The 25,553-nt window shown below is 38.1% G+C and overlaps 1 protein-coding gene across 15 annotated transcripts in view; it reads right to left on the reverse strand.

Annotated features, from left to right (window-relative positions):
- Window positions 1-25,553, reverse strand: part of MPDZ (multiple PDZ domain crumbs cell polarity complex component) — a 103,415-nt gene that overhangs the window by 22,418 nt on the left and 55,444 nt on the right. For 6 of the 15 annotated variants that reach the window (XM_048049769.2, XM_048049779.2, XM_048049778.2 and 3 more), the window contains 12 exons: window positions 23,604-23,891; window positions 22,619-22,742; window positions 19,032-19,230; window positions 16,074-16,115; window positions 11,399-11,503; window positions 10,498-10,593; window positions 9,841-10,018; window positions 7,557-7,667; window positions 6,948-7,031; window positions 4,233-4,334; window positions 2,988-3,059; window positions 121-283 (listed from right to left, as the gene is read on the reverse strand). In XM_048049769.2, coding sequence (XP_047905726.2) covers window positions 121-283; window positions 2,988-3,059; window positions 4,233-4,334; window positions 6,948-7,031; window positions 7,557-7,667; window positions 9,841-10,018; window positions 10,498-10,593; window positions 11,399-11,503; window positions 16,074-16,115; window positions 19,032-19,230; window positions 22,619-22,742; window positions 23,604-23,891 — 1,564 coding nt within the window. The remainder of the gene's footprint in view (window positions 1-120; window positions 284-2,987; window positions 3,060-4,232; window positions 4,335-6,947; window positions 7,032-7,556; window positions 7,668-9,840; window positions 10,019-10,497; window positions 10,594-11,398; window positions 11,504-16,073; window positions 16,116-19,031; window positions 19,231-22,618; window positions 22,743-23,603; window positions 23,892-25,553) is intronic. The other 9 variants (XM_048049770.2, XM_048049774.2, XM_048049773.2 and 6 more) reach the window with 9 other exon arrangements.

The following is a 25,553-nucleotide window of genomic DNA, read 5'->3' on the forward strand; positions in this document are numbered from 1 at the left end:
ACACCCAAACCACAAAACACACAAGAACAAAGTAGTTCAAACTGGACACCCTGTATCTTCTGCTACAATGTTATTTCAACAATGAATATTTGACAAAATTATAATCAAGGATAAACTTACTCCAGCTGTAACCGAACTCATCCTCTTTCTCCACATCTTCTTGGACTTTGCTGGAAGATGACTGTGTAACATCACAGCTCATTCCTGAAAATGCTGGAGGAGGGGGCAGAGGCAAGTTACAAAATGAAGTCTTTTCTGGCTCTGAATCTGACTGACTGAATGCCTGTGGAGAATAAGAAAAATGCAGTGGCTAAGCAAATGCAGACTCTGCGTACGACAACGTAGTATACAAAAATGTCAAAATGTCAATGACTACAGCTTTGAAGTTTAAATACCAAGCAGCTGGAATTCTAAATGAGTAACACGGCACAAAAAAGCTGCAAGAGATCAAAGACGGAAACAAACGCTATGCGAGGTAAGAGATAACTTCACTCCAAAACGTATTCAGAAGGAAACAGAACTGACAAGAAAAGCCCAATTCAGTAAAGTTTTATGTGCCACTTCACGTCAGAAAAAAGTCTCTTGTGAAGACTCAACTTATTTTTTACAATATGCCATATTTGTAGAAGACTTCTACTGTATTTTATTTTTAAAAGCTGCCACATGTATTTTTTCTTGTGATATGCTTGGGAAGCCAAATAGGAGAAAAGGGAGCTGAAACAGAGAACTCAGTGTTTTCAAAAATGCCTCCAGAAACAATAAAAGTAATCAATGTATTAATGGAAAGGACGATTTAAAAACAAACAGATAAGTGGAGAAATCCACAGTAACTGGACTTTCTCAGTTGTATTTACTGTTTTCCTATAAATTGCATGAGGGAGATCAAGTAAAGGAAGATAGAAATTAAACCACAAAGAAGAAAAATACTTTTGGCCTTGACGTATGTGATTGATTCACGTTCACAGAAAATCAAAAGCATACACTACTGCAATATAATGTTTAAATGCCATAATCTAATCTAGCAATCCTCCATTCCTACCAAAGGAATACGCGAACATGGACTGTGATCAAGGATTTGGCTAGGCATTTTAATTTGTACCATTTCACTTGCTCAGGCAAACACATAGGCAAGGAATTCATGCCTGAATATCATCATTCTGAAGATTATCTATGCCCAAAAGATTTTGTTACTTGGCAAATTGTCTGGTGATATGCAAGTATTTTTTTCAAGAACTAAGGCATTCCAAATGTTGCACTAGCTTCATAGCCCAGTTCTTATCATTTCAGTTTTCACCTGAAATATGAAATCACCTCTGGTACCAAAAATTTGAATACAACATCTCAGATGAGCCAAAAACACTGAGATGCTTTCCTTATCAGAGGCAACAGCACACAGAATAGCAGTATACACCTTGGAAGACTTCAATCCCCTTTCAGCTGAAGATGTTGAAAAAAAACTACAAAGTTAACAACTTTGTCACACTGAGATTTAAGGAAATTCCAGTCTCACATGGGAAGTTAGTTATCTTCATTCTCTTTATACTCCAAAGACCTAATGAAAATGAAAATGCCATATTTCAGTTCCCTCATTTTGCTTCTGCTTGTAAAAAAAAAAAAAAAAATTCTCCTTTCATTCATAACGTTTGCTTGGAGCTTAATGAAGAAGTCTTTAAATGTCAAAAGCCTGGAAAGTATTAAAATGGCACCCAAGCCAATGATCTACATTAAAATTTCTGATAAATGCCATGTGTTTTTTTTGTATCATTGTATCAGCTACGCTGGTCAGTGCTTGAAATCTAAGGCAATGCATATGTTGTGTCACTGAACAATTTACAATTTAGTTCATGCAAATTATCCTCTAAAACAAAAACCTCAATTGAAGCAGCAAGATTACAGCAAAGAAATTTTATCCATGAGAATGAGAGTAGGGTGGAAACACCAGTTAATAACAGAGAAATTATTTTTTCATAATCAAAAATTCATGTATCCAACATGGAGAAAACTTGGAGGCAGACCTCTACATTGACCATGGATAAAAGGGAAAGTAGTTCTACAAGCACTATAGTTTTTCAGAATGCTTTCTAGAGGTTTAACTAGAAAGCTACATACAGAAAAAATGAGGAAACAGTGTGTGAGCAGACCAGATTGCTAGAGCTTACAGTAGTCTCTGTGTTTGAAATAAAAATCAGCATATCAATTTACTGATGTTCTCGCTAAATGACAGTGCTTCCAAGAACTTTGTAGAAATAAAGAAAATATGAAAAAAACAAACCGAACCAACCAACCAAAAACAAACAAACAAACAAAAAACAACACTGCTGTTAAGGTCTTCTGGAAGATCTATACTGTGTGGACATATGGCTGTATCCTGACAGATGAGTACTTAGGAACTGCAGCTGCAGCCACTGTGATCTGACTGACAAAAAAAGTACTTGTTTCTGTATCTGTGTGAATGCATACATACATTTGAGTATGTTTGATTTTTAGGAAAATGCTGAAATGAAAGTAAAAGCGAGGCTCCCTTGTGAAGAGGGTGAGGAGAGTGTTCCTATGCAATTCAGACACTGGGGACCAGGTTCTGCCTTCAGAACTCAGCCTGCCACATGTGCACCTCTAGTAACAGGAGCTGGCCCCTCAGTTTATGCACACATAAGACTTTTGCTCCCTGAATCAGGCCATACACACAAAAAAACTAAAATGCTTTAACTCATGAAATACTTGCAATGTGCCATGGCACAGTATTTCATATTACGTCATTAAAAATGCAAAGCATCATACAGTGCATGAACCCATTTTGCTATCAGGGTCACTGATCACAGCCAAGCAAATATTAAAAGTGGCAGGAAACTTGGAGCAAGTATCACAGTATCACTTTCTGCATAGGAGGCACAGGTAAAGAAGAAGCAGTACTTCAGGAGGTATCACAGGCCATGTACAAACACACAGCACACATACAGTATGACCCGCTCACTAGAATCAAAACAAACCTTGAATGGTGTGGGAGCAAAAGGGTTAGTTGGGGAACAACGGAAGGTAACCCTAATTGGATTCGATATCTCCTACAGCAACAAAAAACAGCAATCCATATGTTACAGTACCTTTGGCAATACGCAGCATTATTAATGACAACTCGATTTCATTTTATTAACTGCAGTAGATGTATTAAGTCCATTTAAAAATGGACAGAATTACGTGAGGTGTTAAGGACCCTAATGCAGCAAGGTTTCTTACTGTATATGAACCTTATTTCACTCCTAAGAAAGCTGACAGACATGACAAAGACCATTATCTCAATGTAGAAACTGCAAAAACATATTTTTTTCTCTAAAAATATGTGCAATTTTTTCACAAATACTTTTGAAAATATAGAAAATGCAAGCTATTGTTTATGTTATGTTACTACTCCCTTTCCTTGTAACTGTAACAAAGAGAGATTCCAAAAACATACAGGCAATTATATACCACATATCGTAAAAGTTCAGTGTACATTTGAGATATCTGACAGACTACAACATGGAAAAGCAAGAGAGGTTACAATCACTCCCAAGATGTATAGTCAGCTAGAACTTCTATTAAATCAGAAATGCACGCACAAAAGAATTAAGCCTTTATTTATTATTGTTAGAGGTTAATTCTGTCCCCAATATAAGTAACATGCAGTAAGCACTAATCACAAAAAAATAGAATCTAACTTTTTTTTTCAGATTTCCAAAGATGTAAGTACTCTGTTCATGGTGCATTAAAAGAATTTTCAAGAAGCACATTTTCAGCATCATAAAGCAAAAGCAGTCGATGTTTGTTGGTTTTTCATGGAGGGGGAAAAAAGCGGTATCAAAACTGTAAAGTCCAAACCACGTAAAAAGAAAACAAAGTAAATAGCAGCAAAACACCTCAAACTGATGAGAGATTTATACCCAGGTGGATAATTTAATAGATACCACATGGACTGATTTTGTAATTGATAATCCACTTCTTCAGTAGCTCTCATTAATTCAGCTTCAGAGTTTAGGATTAACGGAGCTGACATTTCTTAACTTCTTTAAAACTTTTTTCTGCGTGCACGCATGTGTGTCTTTGCCTTTTTAACTCACTACACCGAATTCCAATCCTCATTAGCACAGTATTTTACCCAAATTTCTTACAGAAGAACTTAAAAACAGAGACGCTAATAGCAAAGAAGCACACACAAAATGTTTGGCAAGTTAAAACCAGACAATGAGTCATCATCCAACCTTGTTAGTGTTGAACTGAGAAGAATCAGCAAACGGGTTAGTGCTGCTGAAGACAGCTGGCCTACAGAAAAGATTGTTCTGCGGGAAAGGCAGGGAAGGGTTCTAAAAGGAAAACATAACAGAAACTGAGCAAAATCTTTTTAAATGAACCCTCTGTGACTCATGAAACAAAATGTGATTATTTAGTAGTTTGTGCTAGCCAAGGAAGATCCATTTCATGTATTTTGGTGCAGTCACGTAAAGGTAGTATTTGCTCTGTATTTCTAGTGTGTACACCCAAGTATATCAGCTACATTTAGCAGAGAGTAGAGGAAAAGCATGGATCCTCCTATCTGTTCTAGCCCATAAAACGCTTAAGTGCATAATTCAGCATTATGATCAACATAAAATTTACTTACTGTGATATATGTACAATTTTGCGCAAGTATCTCAGTGTATGGGACGCTCCTACCCATTAGCTAACTAAAATAGAATTGTGCATTTCTAGATCTGAATGGATGTAATTCTTAGTCATAATGCAGTACAAATCTAGGTTTAGTTTTATTTTGAAAACCACAGATGAGTTCTCATCATTTGATTTCTGTCTTGTGGTAACATATTCAGTGTCCTTTGCAAAACAGAAGGTTGAGTAATTTTAGACATCTCTAAACAGAGTTAATAATATAGCTCACTTTGCATCTGTGTGCAAGAAGGTGTGATTTGCTGAATTTAATAAAATTAAATTCTCTGGTCTTCTCGTTAAACAATGAGAGGTAGTTCTCTCTATTATTTAATGCAAAGATTTTTCATATTTAGGTGAAATCAAAGGATGTAATTTGGTCATTCCTTATGTAGTTTTTGTACTGTACTCTATTTTTGGATCAGAAACTGTTTAATAAAGAGGGAACAACTCTGACATTACATAGTATGTTGAAAACACTGTTAAATGTATACTTAAAAATAATTTCTATATTACACATATACATGTAGCTATGCCCTAAATGTCTGATGTCTGTAAACTTCATACTGGAAAATAAGAAGCATACTAAATGGAATGGAATGTGAAAGGCTTGTGGCATCAAATAATACATTTACATCATGGTAATTTAGTCCAGATATATGTTGCAGTTTAAAAATTTTCTTAAACTGCTTTTTTCTTTCAAAACATTCCTGGAAATGGAAAATGCATTCCTACAGATTTATTCTCAAATAAGATTCTGCAAAGCAAAATGTAATGCATTTTGGTAAGTCAGCACATTTTGGTTCTACAGTGTCTTCAGCACTGAGAAGATAGAGTTCTGTATGAACAAGATTTCTTCACTGACAAGCCACTCATCAACAACAGGCAGTTTCCCTACAGTACAGGATTTTCTGTTTATACATGTAATTCACATTTGATGTCATCTTTTGTAAACAGAAGGTTGGGAAATATAATTTATCATTGTAATGATCCTATTACACTAACAGTACATTAGCCACTGCATAAAGTTATAAACTGTATTTTGATTAACTTTATGCAGCTAAAATAAACATCACAAACATTTTGTATACCAGTAGTGAAGTCCTAGTAAAAGAGAAAACACAGGATCAGCCACAGTAATTCAAAATCTCACCTTTTACCCTCTGTATTGATTGCATAACACCTAAAATATAACTGCTAGTTCAAATTATAATCCATGCAACTGCATCACATTAATTTGGTCTGCTTACCAGGACAGAATATGGGGCACTTATTTTTGTCTGAACAGATATATTTTAAACAATGTGCATGAAGCATGTCTTCTGCAGTCTACAGCAAGCAAAACAAATGCTAAAATAAAGGGTACTTTTCCTTTCACTTCTTTTTGCAAAATAACACAAAAAGTAACAGGATAATTTAACCTTTTTTATTATTATTATATAACTTGCATTCAGCAATATATTAATGTGTCCAGGATGCGGAAGTATTGGGAAGCAACCTAGCATCTTGTAAAGCATAATGCTGTAACATTAGATTGTCTGGTGCCATAACATGGTGACGGTAGTTCCTACTTAGAAGTACACAGAGCAGAGCAAGTATGAAACACAGATTTGATAGATAACTGCTTGCTAGCAAAATTATTGAACTAGCTTCTCACAACTTCTCTGCATTATTTGGGCTAGTCTGGAGTACATTTAGGAACTCTAACTACTACAGCAGCCCAAATGAAGTAAGAAAAAAAAAAGGGAAAGAAACAGACTCATTAGCAACATCACTTGAAAATGACTGCCATGCAGAACCATATTAAATACAGCTACTGTGTGCAGGCAGCTAGCTATCTGGGTGACTGCACATGAATGATGGCAGGAAATTCCCTTAAAGATCTCACTATGAAGTACAGATGCAAGTTTCAAAGATGAAGACAATAAATATAATGCCATTTACAAAGATCACAATGCAAAGCATGTGTACAGCAAGAGCATATGCAATGTTTCTGCTCACAAATAAACAGAAGTTTGTTAATAAACATTCAAAAAATAATGCACAAACTTAATAATAGGAAAGAAAGATAACAAAGAACTGCAATTAAAAAAGGAGCATTCTCTAAATATGAAAAGTTTTGATAAAGTAATGGTGTAACGACCATCCCAAACAGTGTTCTTCTGAACATTCAGCAGTGGCAATTTTGTTCACATCACAGCAAATGCAAAAGCCTTACTTTAGTAACTTGAGCATCAATAACCAACATTCAACAGAGCTTTTTCATGCAACTTTACCTTTGATGACTGATGATAAAATGGGTTAGTAGTTTTCTGCCCACAGGGAGCAGAAGCTGATGAAGGGCTATAAAGAGACTCTGGCTGGGGAACAAGAGTTATGAGACAACTAGTAAATAAACATGCAGCTTACACAGACTACAATGAGGAAGTTTAGTTTCTAGTGAATGCAAGCAACTATATTAAAGCTCATTAGCTTTTGTCTGCAATGTCCATGCAGCTTAATGACAGAAAATTTCCGCGTACTTCTAGGTCCTTTCATTAATGTCCAATGAACATTTTAACAGGTGTTGTATTTCTGCATGCGCTCCTCAGACATGCTGTCAATCTCTAAGAGTTGATTTTAATTAGACTCCTACTCTGCCCCCCAGCAAATTATCATTCTTGAGTCTTTTCAAAATAGTTTGAGAACGGCGTGCTGGAGGGTAATTCCAAATCCAAATCGATTTCATTCTAAATAGAAATAATACTTAAATCAAATCTTTGTTCCTGAAATAGCTGAGATGGAACTTTCAGGCTTAAATATCCCATTCCCAAACACCACCACGCTGAACATTCCATTCATCTATTACTACACAGCATGTCTCTTTTCATATTCTTTATGCTTACCCTTGGTCTGCTTATAATGCTCTGTACCATAAAGACTACAGGATTGCCTGCCTTCCGTATGGCTTCCACAGCTTGTTCGTGGCTGGCATCTCTGAGATCAATTCCATCCACCTGTAATTGGAAGGCCTCATCTTAACATTAAAAGAAGCTACAAGAATCATGAATCAGCTTTGGGTTTTGGACAGGAAACCTCATCTAAAACCTAAGCCCAAACCTCTGTTTTTGGTGGAAAAGTTTCCAATGACTTGGCTTTGTTTATGTCCCTCACACACAGGTTTGAGACTTCAAAGAACACTAAAAGGACATGAAATAAATGTCCATGATTTTAAATACAGAGTTTTCAATATTCCGGGTTCAGGTGCCATATTTTTTCCCCACAGGTAATGTAATACAAGAGACATGATAATATGAACAAGTTGCAGCATTTGCCAAATACTGCGGCCTGTAAAACCTATCTCAGAATAACCTACCTCCCCAACATCTTAAATTTACAAACTGAAACTAGTTAAGTACTGGAAGGTCTTTCATTATGGCTTACTATGTCATTATGTCAGTACATTTTTTTTTCTTTCTTTCCAGTCTTTTTTTTTTTTTTTTTTTAATTACTAAAAACACCGATAACGTAAACCCAGCTTCAGCTATTAGATGCATTCCCCAGAAGATAAATTTTCAGGTCAGAATTCATGAGCTTTCTCTCTTCTAAAAGAAAACATTTACAAAGGATGGCTAAGGACAAATTTTTGCTTGGTTGCTCTTTATCATGCTTTCATACATATCAGTGTGTCTTGTCATCCAGGTAAAAAAACATGTTATGGTGAAATTAGCATCAGTAAAGCATTCTCACAGTGACCACAATAAAAGCTAGAAGCTAACACAGAAAGGTTATTTGTTAGTGGCAATTCTTGCACACAGAGTTATATAATGAGGATTACCCCTACCTCCTTAACTGTCTAACACAATCTTAAACTTAACTATCAAATGTAAAATACGGAGAGAAAGAAAAAGCAGTTGTGAGAGGTTTCTAAACCTGTAGGGGACTGAACAATAACACTACTTCTCTGCAACCTTCCATGTCTGAAATACTGTATGCACTGATAGAGAGAAAAAGCCTAAATATGCCACAACTTGAGAAACTGAAACCATCCAGTTAGTTAGTCATGTTAACAAGACTTTAGTTACATAATTTTGCTCACCCACTTCATCTTCTGCAAGCACCATTCTCAGAGACAATCACTGCATTCTTACAAAACCAAGCAATCAGCAATAATGAATAATTATTAACTTCGTAGCCATCAAGCAAAATTTCACCTCCCCATTTGTTATCCATTGGAAAAATCTATCTTGTCCAAGTGAGTGCTGCCTATATTAACGTATTATTTCAAGGTCCTACATTTTGATCTTGCAGCAGTCACTTATCACCAGTTTTACTATCACTAGGTAAAGAATGCGCAGTCTGACCCAGGGGAAGTATTAACATCTCCATCATTCTGCTCATTATGTTCTTACTGATGGACAATCAGATAAAAACATTCAGCAGGATGAAAAGAAGTACAGTTCCTGTGACATGGCATGACAACAGAAACAGGGTCATGTCTAATTTATTGATAACCATCACAGGAAAGACACCCCTTTTTAGTACGTCCATCCACCCTTAAACATCTTTGAACTAGAATGCAGAAATTGCTGCATAAGCATAGGATTGGATAAGCAGAAGATGATGAATCTAGATGATTTCTTCCCTGCAGCACCACTATCTTCAGGTATGAACACAATGCTCTCAAATTCCTTGAAACACCTCTGTATCAAATCCACCTTTCTATATGTCATCAGGAAAAAATTAGTGTTTTCATTAATTCCTAAAGTGCACAAGAATGATGTGGCCTGAGTTCAAATTAAAAGGGAAATAAGCATAGCATTTATTTGCATGATATCCTGTTCTCTGGCCATTTCTGTTGCTATCCAGTATGCAAAGGTAAAACTTTTTAGCTTCACCAAACTTAAGCTTTTCCCTACACATGCTGGTTTTATGAGAGGCAGCTAGAACTACTGTTTTTGTAGATCCCTTCTCACACAGCCATCTATGCTTCAGGTTGTAAAATCAACTTAAAACTGCACACAGGCATCAGTAGATGGTACTGCTGTGTTTGTAACACAGTAGTACACTCTATGGCTCACACGGTGACAGCTGTAGGAATTGCAGAGCTGTCTGCCCAAGACCAAGCATCCATCTCAGCAACTCCTGAGATGCTGGGGTTACTAGAACCGAAAGGCACTCGGCTGGTACCTCCACAATCCGATCTCCTGTTTTCAGCGTTCCATTTTTGCCAGCTGGGCTATCCTCCAGGATGTGTTTGATAAAGATCCCTCTCATCACTTCCCCATTACTCAGGCGGCTTCCCATCCCTCGTCCTCCAACAATGCTGATCCCCAGTGACTTGCTAGGCTCTCTCCAAAGTTCAACCCTGTTGTGACAAAACAAGGACCAAAATAAATGAATATCTATTGCAATTGTGACAGTGCCAACCATTGAAGACCCCTGGATTTACAAGATGGTTTAAGAACATTAAGTAATAATTCCTCCTTGCCTAGATTTTTGTCTTTCAGTGAGTGAATCTATTAGGTTGCTCAGAAAGTCTGTAATTGTGCCTACTGTTGTTCACTTTATTTTGGCTTCTAATTAAAACTTTGTATCCTTCTCTTCATCTTTTCTTATTGGCTCCCAGAAGGTAAGCCTGTCTGGGTTTACCAAAAATAAATAAATAAATAAAATAAATAAATTACCAAAGCAATCAAGAAAGTGTTAGATTGCAGGGATTTAGCCCAACGGCAGTAAAAATCAACAGTGAATTACTCTTGCAATGCACAATATACGTAACAGGTTTCAAATTTTTTGAATTTCAGATTAAATTTAGATTTTATAGTGTACAAGATCTGCACTTACTTTCTGGGCTGGTTCCAGTTACTGAAAGTTGCGTTTTGAAGTTCACTTTCTTCTCCCTCCCCCTCTTCACGTTCTGGAAGCTCTGGGATTTCCCTGCTGATGAACATGAGCATGCAATTCATTTTAAAAAATCCCATATAATCACTGTATTCCTCTGCAAAATTTCGCATACAGGATTATGCTGTCAGCATTGTATTTGTACACAGAATTCATATCAGTACACAGATCTGACTTATGAGAAAACTGTTAGAACACATACTGCATTCAGGGATTCCCCATCCATTTGTCTCTGATTTTAAGTCCTCAACAACCGACAGCTACAGAACAAAAAACTGTATTTCAGAACTACAACCAAATGTAATTGCTTATTGTTTCCAAAATTGAAGAAATAACAACATCAGAATTCAAGAACAGTTATTGTTGTTGGACTTCAAGTTAAAGAAGACAAAAATCATTAGGCACTGAATATTTTGACCTGTAAGTAACGAATTTTTGAAGGCAAGCAAAAAGATGGCAGAATTCATTCTTTGCAGTATACATTCGGGTTAGACTATCAATAGCAAATCCTCATCGTTGAAGCACAGAATATTTGTGGCAATACATAAATCAAATTGCATGGTATTTAAGAGAAATTTTGGATGAGACAGCATGCAATCTCCTTAGTGGAGAGAACAAACACCTATAAAATAGCCTAGTAAAAATGTCAGAAAAATTGCTAACTGAAGCAAAAACTGTACCTTAAACAGCCTTTTTTTTTTTTTTTTTTTTAATGGAGGCTAGCCTGAGGAAAACTAACCATTTATCAGCTCTTCTAAAAAAAAATTACCATCCTGAACTACGTGAAGTGTATGCAAAGAGTTAAATCTAGGAGTCCTATGGGATAAAAACTCTTTTGACTCACCTGACTGTATGTGAAGGAAAAAGTTCAAGGGGCATAGTTTCCTCTGTCTGTTGTTCCAAACTGGCTCTGTACTCTTCTAAATTTTCTGCTGGCACATATGTAATACTGCAATAAAATGGAACATGATTAAAGTAGCATGAGGACTGGCGGACATACCCTTCATGGGTGTGATGAATGGATATGAGGATGTCACTCAAGACTACTTCATAACAGACACTGCCTTCGGAATAAGGAGTTATATACAACCTTTGTGACTTCGCAACAAATAAGCATTTATGGTCAAATTAGACAGCTGAACAGCACTTGATTTTTTGAGAGTTGGCCTCAATATTTTAAGTAAATGGTGCTTTAAGAGCAACTAGAATGTAATAGAGACAATCCTGCTTCAGTCAAAACAGATTCCCCGTGCAAAGACAAACACTGGAAGATCAGTGAAATGTGAAGCACCAGTACCATCCTAAAAGCTGGCCGAATATGCTTCTGGAAGTTGGTTTGCAGGTTTTGTGCTTTCTATACAGGTTTTGTATCTGTTTTAGGTTTCCATGCTTTTGGTTAAAAATACTGCATGGCTTTGGACTCACAAATGTGTTATAGCACACCAGTTAAGCTGCAGGGAGCAATCCTCTGCTCAACTCCTTCCTCCCCATCACCATGCACTTCCAGCCAGCTTGGGACAGTCAGACAGTTGTGTTTCACCAGCCAAATGACATGTTCCTGAAGCCCTGGTATAACTCAATCATGTTTGAATGCCAGAAACAGAAATGGCACAACAGACTGGGGAGAGAGGAACAAAGAGAAGGAAAAACATTAAGGCATGAAAAGTATTTCTTAAAAAACTTCCTTTACTTTCAGAAAGGACACTATGAACTAAAAAGGACTACACAAATAAAAGACACGGCCCTACTTTAACCAGGCTTTGTTGAGTCAAAAACCTTTGACTGTCCCACGTGCAGCTTAGCCATCAAAATGTGGCAACAATTAAGACTGTCGGAAAAAGAACACAAAAAAAGTGTGTCCTACCATCCATCACATGGATGCTGAGCAGCAGAAACTCTCCAGTTCTTTTGAAAGAAATTTCCAAATCATCTATACTATCACCTGCTTCTTTTTCTCTTCCTTGAGATCTGTTTTTCTGCCTTCATATTTTTTTCAAATACTCAAGTGTTACGTGCTTGACACAGTGTTCTCATTCTGAAATGCTGAGGAGTATACACTAGGGAACAAACACTCAGTAGAAGGCCAATGACTTAATATCTGTGTTTGCTGAGGTCATTCCAGCACTAAAAAATTCACAAGACATGCATCAGTTATTCTGTGAAGCCTAGCAGTGAAATGGAGAACGGCAAGAGGGAAAAAAAGAGTAATGATGCTTTTAGAAGCTCTTTAGTTTTTTCAGATAATCCCAACTACTTCTCAGCCATCTCCAACTCTAAATGTGATAAGTTACAGCAAAGTGCTAGTATTATGGTCACAAAATTCTCACAGGGGCAAATGCTACTGCAGAAGTACCACCTAGTAACCCCATAAAACTGCCACTATAAAAGCCACAACACCTGCAAGCTGTGTTTCAGTGAAAGGAAATGCAGTTACAGCCATCAATTCCACCTCAATCAAATTCATTAACTTTTACCCCATAAAATTAAGCAGAAAATAATGCATTTTCCCTTGAAAGGCAGCTGCACTGAAGAAATCAGAATTGTCAGCAATGTTTCTGTTGGCTAGATGATCTCAACAATCTCCTTTATGCTAAAATGTAGCAAGAAGCTGTTGTTCACAGTACAGATAGGAGAATGGCAAGTCCCTTAATAGGAAATATATGTGCCCAGACTGAGCCCAGATGCAGAGAGGGATCGCTGACAGCAGAGTGCCCAACATTTTTCATCTCTTGTCCAGTCCTTTTGAACAGCGAGCACTGGAAACTACGAAGGGTTCTAAGGTCCAAGGGTAATGGTAGTCCTTACCTCATCCTGCCTTGCGACATCAGCATTACCGATCAGCTAAGGGGAAGGCAAACCAGATGTGCTACAGGTTCTGGGATACCATGTAGATTTTAATTATATGAATGAATAACCTACATTGTGCTAGGACATTCAAAAGATGCAGCTCAAAGGATGCCTTCTATGCTACTTACAAACATCTTCTGAAAACTGTCTTACGAAGGTAAGCTTCCATTTCTGCGCTCAGCATACAAACCAAGAAGAGGTTCACTCTACCATTTTAAGATTGTGCATCTAAAACTGAGTGACTGTTACCCAACTGATGCTGACGAATTTAGATAGTATCACTGGCAGCTCCTTTAACTCTTTGGAAAAACTACATTATTTCTATTCTAGTGCTTAACTATGGTTCTAACTGCTTAATTTTAAGAACTCAAACGAATATTAAATATATATTTTTTTCTCTTTGTTCTTATCTACAACTAAACATCAATAATGCTTCAGCTATTTCATAAATATAAGCAAGAACATCTACTTGCATTTTGAAAAAAAAAAAAGTGAGGGAAAGAAAACCAAATTGCATGGATCAAATGTATGAAAAGGTATATTCTGTGTAGGAGTTCATCTTTTTTCTTGCTTGTTAATTTCCAAAGTTCTGTTAACTGCAAAGCTTTCTTTAACTGCTCCTATAAGCTAAGCTATGTTATTGATGTGACTGTCCATGCTATTGTTTTTAGCAATCCCAAGCAAAAATACAGGTTGGGGAGAGAATTGATTGAGAGCAGCCCTAAAGAGAAGGACCTGGATGTGTTGGTTGATGAGAAACTTAACATGAGCCAGCAATGTGCGCTTGTAGTCCAGAAAGCCAACCGTATCTTGGGCTGCATCAAAAACAGTGTGGCGAGCTGGGTGAGGGAGGTGATTATCCCCTTCTGCTCTGCTCTCGTGAGACTCGATGATCACAAGGCTGGAGCACGTCTCTTTTGAGGACAAGCTGAGGGAGTTGGAATTTTTCAGCCTGGAGAAGAGAAGGCTCTAGAGAGACCTTATAGCGGCCTTCTTGTACCTAAAGGGGGCCTACAGGAAAGCTGGGGAAGGACTCTTTGTCAGGGGGTGTAATAACATGACAAGGAAGAATGTCTTTAAACTAAAAAGGGGTATATTTAGACTAGATATTATGAAGAACTTCTTCACTCAGAGGGTGGTGAGGCACTGGAGCAGGTTGCTCAGAGAAGTTGTGGATGCTCCATCCCTGGAGGTGTTTAAGGCCAGATTGGATGGGGCTTTGAGCAACCAGGTGTAACAGAAGGGGTCCCTGCCCATGGCAGAGGTGTTGGAATTATATCATCTTTAAGGTCTCTTCCAATCCAAACCATTCTAGGATTCTGTGATTATTATTGAAATGAAAAGGAATATACATAACCCAGCTCTGCTTAAAATTAAGAGTTTTAGGGAGCACGTTTGTTAGAATTTCATCTTTGCTAAGTATCTCTCTTTCCTGGTCCTTTCTTCTGTGAGACATGGCAAGTTCAGATTGCACTAACTGCCTCAGATTTCACATCTGCCAAGAATCTGTTCTCTGTTTAGTGGTTCATGGGCAGAAAGCCCACAGTGAATTAAATCCATCGTTTGCTGGATTGCTATTGCAGCTCGGTTCTTGGAGGTTACAGCAAGGTCTGAAGATATCCATTACCATCCTGAATGCCTCATCATGTGCCAGGAACCAGACTGAGGTGACAAGAGTGCCAGAACATGAAAGGTCCTGGGAGCCTCTGGTCAACTATGTTGACCCTTGTGCTCTAACATAGAAATAAAAATTCATAAAGGCATCTGAATGGCTCATCCCCAGAAGGGACTAAAATCTGCCTTAATAAGTCACTGGGAAGACAGTAAGAGAAACAATTGCTAAGAAATATGGATGAAGACACAGAAGACGGGAAACAGGTGAATTGTCTACTATACGCAGGGCCTAATCATTCCCTCTTTTTCATAGCTGTACAGCTTGAAGGAGAAAGTACTCTGGTTTCCTTTTTTGAGAGCTACCACCCCCTCACCAAGATATGCACTAGCAATGAAAGCAGCGACAATGGGAACACCATGGTGTACATATGAAAACATCTGTAAACACAAGAATGCATGCAGTACAGAGGAACAGTTATCACATGCTTGACTGAACAGCCACACAAAACCTCAAAACACCAACAAACCAAGTAACAATGTATGGAGAATGTTCAGCAGAAATAACTGTCATTAATAATTAAGTTCTCATTTGAACCTTTTTATACATGAAGAAAGTAAAATATAAGTGCCGCAGAAAATCTGACATTGATTAATCCAGATATCAGTACATTGTACTCAGGACAACTCCAGCAGTGAAACCCCGTACAAGCACACACTCCCCCCACACACATGCTCTGAACACATCTGGGGTGGCTGTCATTAGCAGTGATTTTTTTGAATGAAAACATATGTATTCTGGTTTTAGGAAATATGCTATAATCTTCAAGTTTTAAACCATATATATACACATAAATATATAAAAAACAAGTATACACACACACTTCTTTATATATACATCCATACATGCACATGCACACACAAAGACAGAAAGAGTATGTACCTATATCTGGATATATCCCTGACATTATTACAGATGTAATAAAAGCATGGCATGGAATGATTTTACAGACAAGTTGCAACACAGAGCCATAATGAGTTTCTGAATCGCCAATACTCACACATAAAAGAGGGCCTGATCATCAGCAGGTGCTGGAGAAGATCTAGAATGTGAAGCATATGATGCAGCATCTTTTTACAAAGGTGTTAACAAATGTCACTGTCTCATGCTGAATGTGAGAGGCATACTTATGTAGTTAAAAGTGTGAGCTGCCTTTTTTTCTTTTTTTTTTTTTTTTTTTTTTACTTTCTCCTTTCTCTTTTTTTCCATCTCCACGTCACCTATACCTCCCCCAGAAAGCATCTAATCTTTATTACTGTCTATAGTAGTGATTATTAACAAGCATGCAAAATTGAATTGCAATCTTCTACTCCTTGATCAGGAAATCATCCCCACACATTAAGGTTAAGGCAGGTGAATTCTGATTCAGACTGGCAATTATCTGACAGATATTAGAAGCAGCTGCCTCTGAGCAGAAAACCTTGTCTATTATTACAGGAATACAAGAGCTCCTGGAATGGTGGAGTATATGAAAAAGTATGCATTCTGGTAAGGCCACACATCTAGTTTTCCACAAGCAAAGGGAAAAAGAAAAAGAATACATCAAATAAAACTCAGATTGCTGGCTCCTGATCTATCAAAAATTGAATTTCCTTGAATAAAATAAAAAAGCCTTTATACGGCAAGTAAGAATGGCTTCCTCTGCTTTCAGTAAATAATGTTTGCCACTGAAAGACAGGTTTGAAATTAAAATATTCCTGCTTAATCACTTTTTGGGGCCGACCTGGTACCCCAAAAAAGTTCAGCTTAATAGTTAAGGTGTGGGCTTTACAGCCCTGTATGGATAAAGGAATAATACAACCACATTTGAGTGGTTGTACACCCTTGTTTCCGTAGGATGACACCAAAGAGATTCAATGCTTGCTTATTGGAAAGGCTGTCCCTTAGATCATGAATCACATCACATTAACTGTGAAACAGTGTTTATATAGCTCTGTACCCTTCTTAGAAAACAGGAATAACTATCATGAGATAGTGCTCTGTACCTCCAAATTCCTGATTTGGGACACATTTACCCACACATTTGTATCACAGTATTTTTTTTTAAATCTTGTACTTCTCCTGAAAGTGAAAATTACTGAAACGTTTAATTATGCTGATAAAGTAGATTTGTATCAAAACTATGTAGGCCAAAAAATATTGTCCTTATTCTTGCAAGATTCCTTTAGAAGCTAAGAAAGGATTTGGCATTTTATTTGTCTGACAGACAAAAGATGGCTTCACTTTAAACTCTTATCATGGGAATGCACCAAAGAACGTAAACATAAAATGAAAGCTAAAACTCTTAAGTCAGAATGTGAATACCTCAGCTTCTTACAGAAGGAGGTGATGCACTTTTCTTTGGGACATCTGAATGTTCACATCTCATATGAGATTTTGTATTTCCAATGTATCTGGAAAAAGACTAAGACTATAAAGCAAAACTTATATTCACATAGCACAAATGAAGAGCTATAAAAGGATAAGCACAAAAAATGAACACATCTGTGTTGGATCACTTAACTATGGCACTAATAAAAGACTTTGCAGAAAAAATTGTGCTGTGGCATATGTGTATCTCAGCAGATGTACAAACATATTCATGTGTATATACCAACTGATTTCAGTCATGGAAGTTGGAATTACAATGCAGTTTGAAATCTTACAAGAATAATCAATATCAAGTTTTATCAACATTGACTTGCTCATATTCACAACAACTTGTCTAAAAATGTAATCAGTTGTATGAGCAGAACCCACCATTCAAACAAGCTTGTATTAAGTCCTAATCCTACAAACATGACAGCTATGCAGCAGACATTAAACCTACGACCCACAGTGAAGATACCTTGCCCACCTGTTCTCAGAATGCCTGGTCTCTTCAAAGGTAGCATATGACTGAGGAAGAAGCGAATGCCCTGCAGTCCATTTTTAACAGATAGAAACTACACTGTTACACTGGGACTGAACTGATCATTTTCAAGGATACGTTCTTAAAAAAAAAAAAAAAAAAAAAAAAAAAAAAGAGGCTTCTATTAACAGCATCTCTGGTAATTCCATTAGCAGACCTCACCCCGTCCATACTAACACGGGTTTCAGAAAAACAGCTATTAGGTCTTTTTTTTTTTTTTTTTTTTTAAGCTGTAAACACAGCACTGACAGGTCTGGAGAACTGGTCACAAGCTCAGGAAAACCTCATTTCTAGATGGTGGATATATGGGCAAAGTTAACTCTATAACCATGACAGTTAGAAAGAATTGTACTTTAATGGAAAGTTAAATTTCTGTAAACTGAACTTGAGAAGAAGAAACTTTCTCATTGAGCAAGTGGATTTTTCAAGACTCATATTAAATACTTCAGTTTAAAGTAGTACTCCAAAGTATAGCTATCTATGTATGTGAGCAAAAGCTCCTTCATACGTATTAATGAAAACCTGGAAGTGACTTCACGGAACAGCCTATTTCTGCTGTTTATTACAGATGTACTTACATTTTTTTAAATATTACTTTTCTGCATTAACATCAGGTATCATACTTTCTGTCTGGCAGTCAAAGACAAAATCCATAAGAAAGGTCTCCATCAAATGAAATCACTTGTGCAATTGCCAGACAGTCAACCTTTCAGAAGCACGGATATCTTGAGGAAATCGTTACTTTGTTTAGCAGAGTCATACTGTAAATGCAGAACTCTAACAAATCCTATGCCTTCAAAATAGCCAGGTAGGGCAGTAATGATGATGGGAACTAATCACAGCAATAACTTTTCTAAGAACACCCAGAGCCTCCCACACAAGTGATTTTATCTTTCAGACTTACAAAGCTGTAATTCAATAGTGAATTATTCATCTGAAAGGGTAATTTAAAGATAAATCCACACTGTGAAAACAAACAAAATTCTGATTTAAAAAATCTGCATAAATCTCACCAGATTTTGATTATTAGCCTTTTCCTACCACAGATAATGTTCAAGGTGTACCTACTTGATATCTGGTCCAATAAGTGAATGCCTTCTTAACATAGCTCGGGCCTGTGCATTGGTTAAGTCAGTGGTTGACTCTTCATTAATGGACAGGATGCAGTCTCCCACACCAATCCGTCCATCGCGACTTATTGAGCCTCCATGGATGACACTACGGACTATCATTCCTGAGCCATCTTTATTGGAACTTACTGTCATCCCTACAGTGAAAAAGGCATGAAACAGGTAAGAGTTAATATAATCTATGAGCCCCAGTTCTGAATGACAAGAGAAAGAAATATAACAAGAGGCTGGGAAGGCAGAAGACAGCCACTCGACCTGCCAACGTCAGCAATCCTGAATATTGCCCTTATTCTCCTCGAGTTTATTTCTTCTAACAGGAGACAGGAGTTACAAATCACAATCACAGTATCTTGACTTTATCTTATGTCATTTCATGTATCAAGCTCAATATAAGAAAACAAAGAGCAGTGGAAATTTTAAGCAGAAAATAAGCCAACAATCAAATAGATCTCAACCAAAAAGGTAACAGAATGGCTTCAAAAAAAACTGAATTTGTAATTCTGAGTAGTTCACTGAGTTCATCTGCCACGTCAGTTTTGTTTATCATGGTTCTTTTTAGGAAAAGAATTAAAATGATTAAAGGATTAACTAGAAGCACAGGGATATCAAATAATCTTCTGTAGAAAATTAAGGCAGCCCATTGATTAGGCCCAGAAGAGAATCCTGACTTCTGCAAGAGCATGTGCACTACTGACAGATACAGTCCATTATTTGATTTACATGACAATCCTACCAGTAGTAAAGCAGGATGCTAATCCTTGAGGCTTATATGCGCAATTTAACTCCAGGTTCTTTTCACGAATGGGAAACAAGACAGAAATGGTCTTCCCCGTACTCGCCCATGGTGTATCCACAGGGACTTAGCTGGGCTGCTGGGTTTCATGTCCTAGTGATTGTTCTTATATGCATGGGTTCTCAGTGTAATTTTCAGGGCAGCTAGTGCTCATGCTAACAACACTGTTGACACTTCTAAGAAAAAACATTCTTCACAAAGGCAAAGGAAAGGTACCTGCAGGCCCAACATAGTTTTCCCCTCAACATCTTTGTTGTGCCAAACTTGTTTTCATTCCTTTTTGTGCACTGGCCAACGAGAATGTTTTCCCTAACAAGTTAAAGCAACTGAAGTAAGAGTGCCTTATACAGGAAGATTTACTAGAGAAAGAAGCAGTGAACACCCCGCTTGTGTTCTCCTGGTTTTGCATGTAAACTTCAAGATAGCAAGCAACGGGAGTGAAGTTCTGTCTTCATCATCTCTTACGTTTTTGTCCAGACTGAGCAGAAGGAAGATGATCTTCAACGTGAAAGCTACCCAGAGCAAAGCCTCCAAGGATACTGATTACAAGAAAATTCTAGCCATTTATATATAAACATGACTACGGAAGACAAAGACACAACACATTACTCTGTGAACTTAAGACTGGGGGAGACAAGCTGAACAACAGAAACTGGCTGAACAGAGTTTAAAAAGCAGCTGTAACCCACAGGCTATCCAGATTCAGCCCACCATGCAAACATCTGCCTATGTATCTATATCAGAGAAAAAAAATACTTACAGAACAACACTAATAGAGACACTCAACTTGTGCTTTTTCGAACTCCTTACAGAAATCCTTACAAAAATCTCTTACAAATCTCTTAGGGGTCTTGGTTCCTCACATTCACTTGCAGTTGAAATCAACACAGTTGTCTAAGCTGTAAGAAGACAGCCCTGAGTAGCTACGAACTGTCCAGTAAGTGGATGAAAAGCTTGACATGGGCTAGCAGTGCACACTTGCTGCCCACAAGGGCAACTGCATCCTGGGATTTACCAAAAGAAGTGTGGCCAGCAGGGCGAGGAGGGTGATTGTCCCCTCTGCTCTGCTCTCATGAGATCCCACCTGGAGTATTGCACCCAGGTCTGGGGCCCCCAGCAAAAGAAGGATGTAGACCTGTTAGAGCAAGTCCAGAGGAGGTCACAAAGATGATCAGAGGGCTGGAGTACCTCTCCTGTGAGGACAGGCTGAGGGAGTTGGGGTTGTTCAGACTGGAGAAGAGAAGGCTCTGGAGAGACATAATTGTGGTCTTTCAGTACTTAAAAGGGGTTTATAAAATAAGATGGAGAGAAACTTTTTGCTTGGGCAGATGATAGGACAAGGGGAAATGGTTTTAAACCAGAAAGGGGAGATTCAGATTAGAGGTTTGGAGGAAATTCTTGACTCAGAGGGTGGTGAGAAACTGGGACATGTTGCCAAGAGAAGTTATGGATGCCCCATCACTGGAAGTGTTCAAGTCCAAGCTGGACGGGGCCCTGGGCAACCTGATCTAGTGGGTGGCATCCCTGCCCATGTCAGGGGGGTTGGAACTAGGTGATCTTTAAGATCCCTTCCAACCCAAGTCTTTCTATGATTCTATGAATAAGCTTCTTAGACATAGGAATATAAGCACGGGATTTCACCTGGAGCACTACATTCAGCCCTGAGGCCCCCAGCACAAGAAGGATACGGAAGTATTAGAACAAGTTCAGAGGAGAGCCAAAAGGATGATCAGAGAGCTCAAGGAGCACCTCTCCTTTGAGGACAGGCTAAGAGAGTCAGGGTTATTCAGCATGGAGAAGAGAAAGCTCCAGGGACATCTTACAGCAGCCATCCAGTCAGGGAGAGGACTGAAAGAACAAGGAGGAATGGTTTAAAAACAAAAAAGGGTATTTTAGATATTATGAAGAAATTCTTTAATCAGAGTTTGGTGAAGCACTGGAACAGGTTACCCAGAGAAGCTGTGGATGCCCCATCCCTGGAAGTGTTCAAGGACAGGTTGGATGAGGTTTTGAGCAAGCTTGTCTAGTGGGAGGTGTCCATGCCCATGACAGGGTGTTGGAATTAGATGATCTTTAAGGTCCCCTCCAATCAAAACCATTCTATGATTCTATGACTTGAAGAGGACAAGGAGTTCTCCAGCCTGTTGTGCCTGTTAATGCCACAATGCACCTCTAGTCAGAATGCTCAGGATGTTGCAGATTGAAGATCTTTAAAAATCTGAAACTCTCTAGAAAATGATGACATCTTTGAGTCACAAATAGTATCTATTAAATGTATTAATTATCTGATTTTCAAAAATACTGAAATTTACGATACATGTAAAAATCAGTATCAAGGAAGTGAATGGCTTGTTTAGATCCTTTTGACCATCTTCAGAAAACAAGACGATTTCACTTTTACATGTATTTGAATCTGCAACTCTTTTACCACAGGTATTTTGTTTTTTTGTTTGTTTGTTTTAATCTCAAAATACAGCACTTGTTGGCCCTATCTTGTTTTTCCACTGCATTATGCACAGACAGTAAAAAACAACGTATGAAAACTGTACTGTTAACACTTAGGATTGACTGACTTCCTTTATAGAAAAAAAAATCCTTAGTGAGAGTGGGCACCTTATTTGCTCTTAAAGGTGACAGCAAGTGGATTAATCTTTACTGGTAGAACAGGAAACACAGGAGAAAAACAGAAAGCATGTTCCTGAACAAGTTACAAAAAATATCAGGTACTTTACCTAGACTTGAATTGCCTTTTGCAATAGTGATGGTCTTCTCATATGTATTTTTGACTGAATTTGGGGTTGTGGAACTTCCCTCCACAGATACTGAGCAGCTCTTTTCCATTGAGAGCACTTGATCCTAACACAATGGAAAACAACATCAGTTCAGAATGCCAATATAAAAATATGACTAGACACAGACCTTAACTCATCTTACCTTTTACCAAAGCTATTATTAATACAGATTCCTTATACAGTCACTAGAAAAGTCAGTCTTTCAAAGATCAAACTCATATATGTGCATTCACTATGTAACATAGAATCTATTGCAAAATATATTGTTTATAATTAATTTAGGGACACCAGTTACACTCTTAAAATAAGTGGGATGAATTCAAGAGCTCACTGACTCACTCACCAGAGATGCCTCTCGATTTGCCAATGCTAAAGTAACAAGGCTAATATAAAATTGCAACTCTTTTAAGAATTTCTTAAGTAATCACTGAATTGAAGGAATAGAAATAGGTCATAGCAACGGTCATATAAAGAAAAACTGTATTTGCACACACTGGCATCACAGGCTAGTATGGAAGTTGAACTGTGCGATCTTGCATGAGCACCGGGATGTAACCTCTTCCATATGTCCAGATATCTGCAGAAGTTAACAGAACAGCCTTGCTCTAGACCCCTGGTCTGCCCAACAAGAACACCATGCTCCAGCAGTGTCTTGTACTGTGAGTATGAGCAGACTTTTAAACAACCACTGTATCTCCAGTCTCTGGGAGATTACTATCTTGAAGCCATAAATTATCTCCTGTTTTGGCTACTTCCACTAAATTTTAAAGTTTTGATGTCAGCTACCACATTTGACTCTTGACATTACAACCAAAGAACCATATGGGGGTGCTAGCCAGCGTCAATTTCAGCAGAAGATTCTATAACTTAATAATGCCTTTCCATGGTTTGTTTGTTTTTTATTATTTAAAAAAAAAATATTTACTTTTCCAATGCCATCAAGCTGCATGGTAGTAGCAAGGCTTGTACTTTGTGCAAATTCTGCTGTTGTCTGAGATCCAGCCCAAGTTTCTGTGTTTTCACTTTCATTTTGGTTGATAACCGAAACATCCAGAGGCAGAAGATCCTTTTTAGCAAAAGCAGCTGCAGTTTCCAGGTTTTTGCCTGCTACAGATTTTTGCTCTCTCACTCTTTCACTCAGATCCATGTTGTACAGATTCTTGTTGGATATATGGTAATCAGCTGCTGCATTTAAAAATTCCTCTCCAACAGCCTGTTAAAAACAGGAGACAATAAACAACCATTATTATTTTGTAGTATAATTAAAATTTGTATTTCATGCTAAAACCTTAAGTAGAAATTAATGTCATGGAACTGTCGTGGTTTTGGCTGGAATAGAATTAATTTTCTTTGTAGTGGTTCACATAATGCTCTGTTTTGGATTTTTTATGAAAATGGTGGTGATAACCCTCTGATCTTTTAGCTGCTGCAGAGCAGTGCTCACACAGAGCCAAGGCCTTTCCAGCTCCTCATGCTGCCCTGACACCGAGGAGTCTGCGGATGCACCAGGAGCTAGGAGGGGACATAGCTGACCAAAGACATATTCCATACCATATTATATCATGCTCAGCGATAAAAGCTGGGGTAAGGAGGGAGGAAGAGGGGAGGGAGGGGATATTTGCAGTGATGGTGTTTGTCTTCCCAAGAAACTGTTACTGAGTCCACACCTGAAGTATTGAGCCCAGCTCTAGGCTCCCCAGTAAAAGAGGGACATGGAACTACTGAATCGAGTCCAGAGCAGGGCTACTAAGATGACAGGGGACTGGAGCACCTGTCATATGAGGACAGCCTGAGAGAACTGGGCCTGTTTAGCTTGGAAAAGAGAAAGCTGAGGGGAGATCTCATCAATGCATATAAATATTTGAAGAGACAGTGTCAAGAGGATGGAACCAGACTCTTTTCAATTGTGCCCAAGCAAAAGGACGAGGGGCAGCGGGCACAAACTGAAGCACAGGGAGTTCCAGCTGAATATGAGGGGGCACTTCTTTACTGTGAGGGTGACAGAGCACAGGAACGGGTTTTCCAGAGAGGTTGTGAAGTCTCCTTCTCTGGAGATATTCAAAACCCGCCTGGATGCCATACAGCGCAACATGCTCTAGGTGAACCTGCTCGGCAGGGGAGTTGGACTAGATGATCTTCAGAGGTCACTTCCAGCCTCAGCCATTCTGTGAAATTCTGTGATGAGCCCTTCTTTCCTGGAAGTGGCTGAACACCTGCCTGCCAATGGGAAGTGGAGAATGAATTCCTTGTTTGAGTTCTCACACTTTTACCTTTCCAGTTCTCTCCCCCATTTCACCTGGGGAGAGTGAGCAAGGGACTGTGTGGTGCTGAGCAGCCTCCTAGGGCTAAACCATAACAAGAATTCAAGAATTTAAAAGTATTTGTTGTTACATCAGTGTCTTCAGTAGATCATTACAGGCATTTTTCTACAGAATTTACTTGATTCTTCAGACTTCTTCTATTTTATATGATATAGAAATCAATGAACATGAAATTACTGCTGAAGGCCAAATTCTAGTATTGTATCATTCAGTAAATCTTAACTAACTTCAGCAAAGTAGTGTCCACTAAGACATCGGCAAATCAGACACAACCACCACCAGCAACTTACTAAAATTAAAGCATACAATTGTCATCCTAAGGTGGAAGAAATTTGCAAGACCAAGGTCTTTATTTTCAAATCACTTTGCACACTACAAGTAATTTCAAGCAGCTTATAAAACAACCGTGCAATCTGATTATCCATTTAACTGAGGAGAAACATATTTCTATACCCCTTCCATACAAAGAAGAAATAGTAAAAACTCAGTCAAATCTCAGCAAATAAATGAACATGGAAGTTTCATAGTGTGACAGCTCTGCAATACAATGATGC

The sequence above is a fragment of the Anser cygnoides genome, chromosome Z (genome assembly GCF_040182565.1).
Source record: "Anser cygnoides isolate HZ-2024a breed goose chromosome Z, Taihu_goose_T2T_genome, whole genome shotgun sequence".
NCBI classification, from domain to species: Eukaryota; Metazoa; Chordata; class Aves; order Anseriformes; family Anatidae; genus Anser; species Anser cygnoides.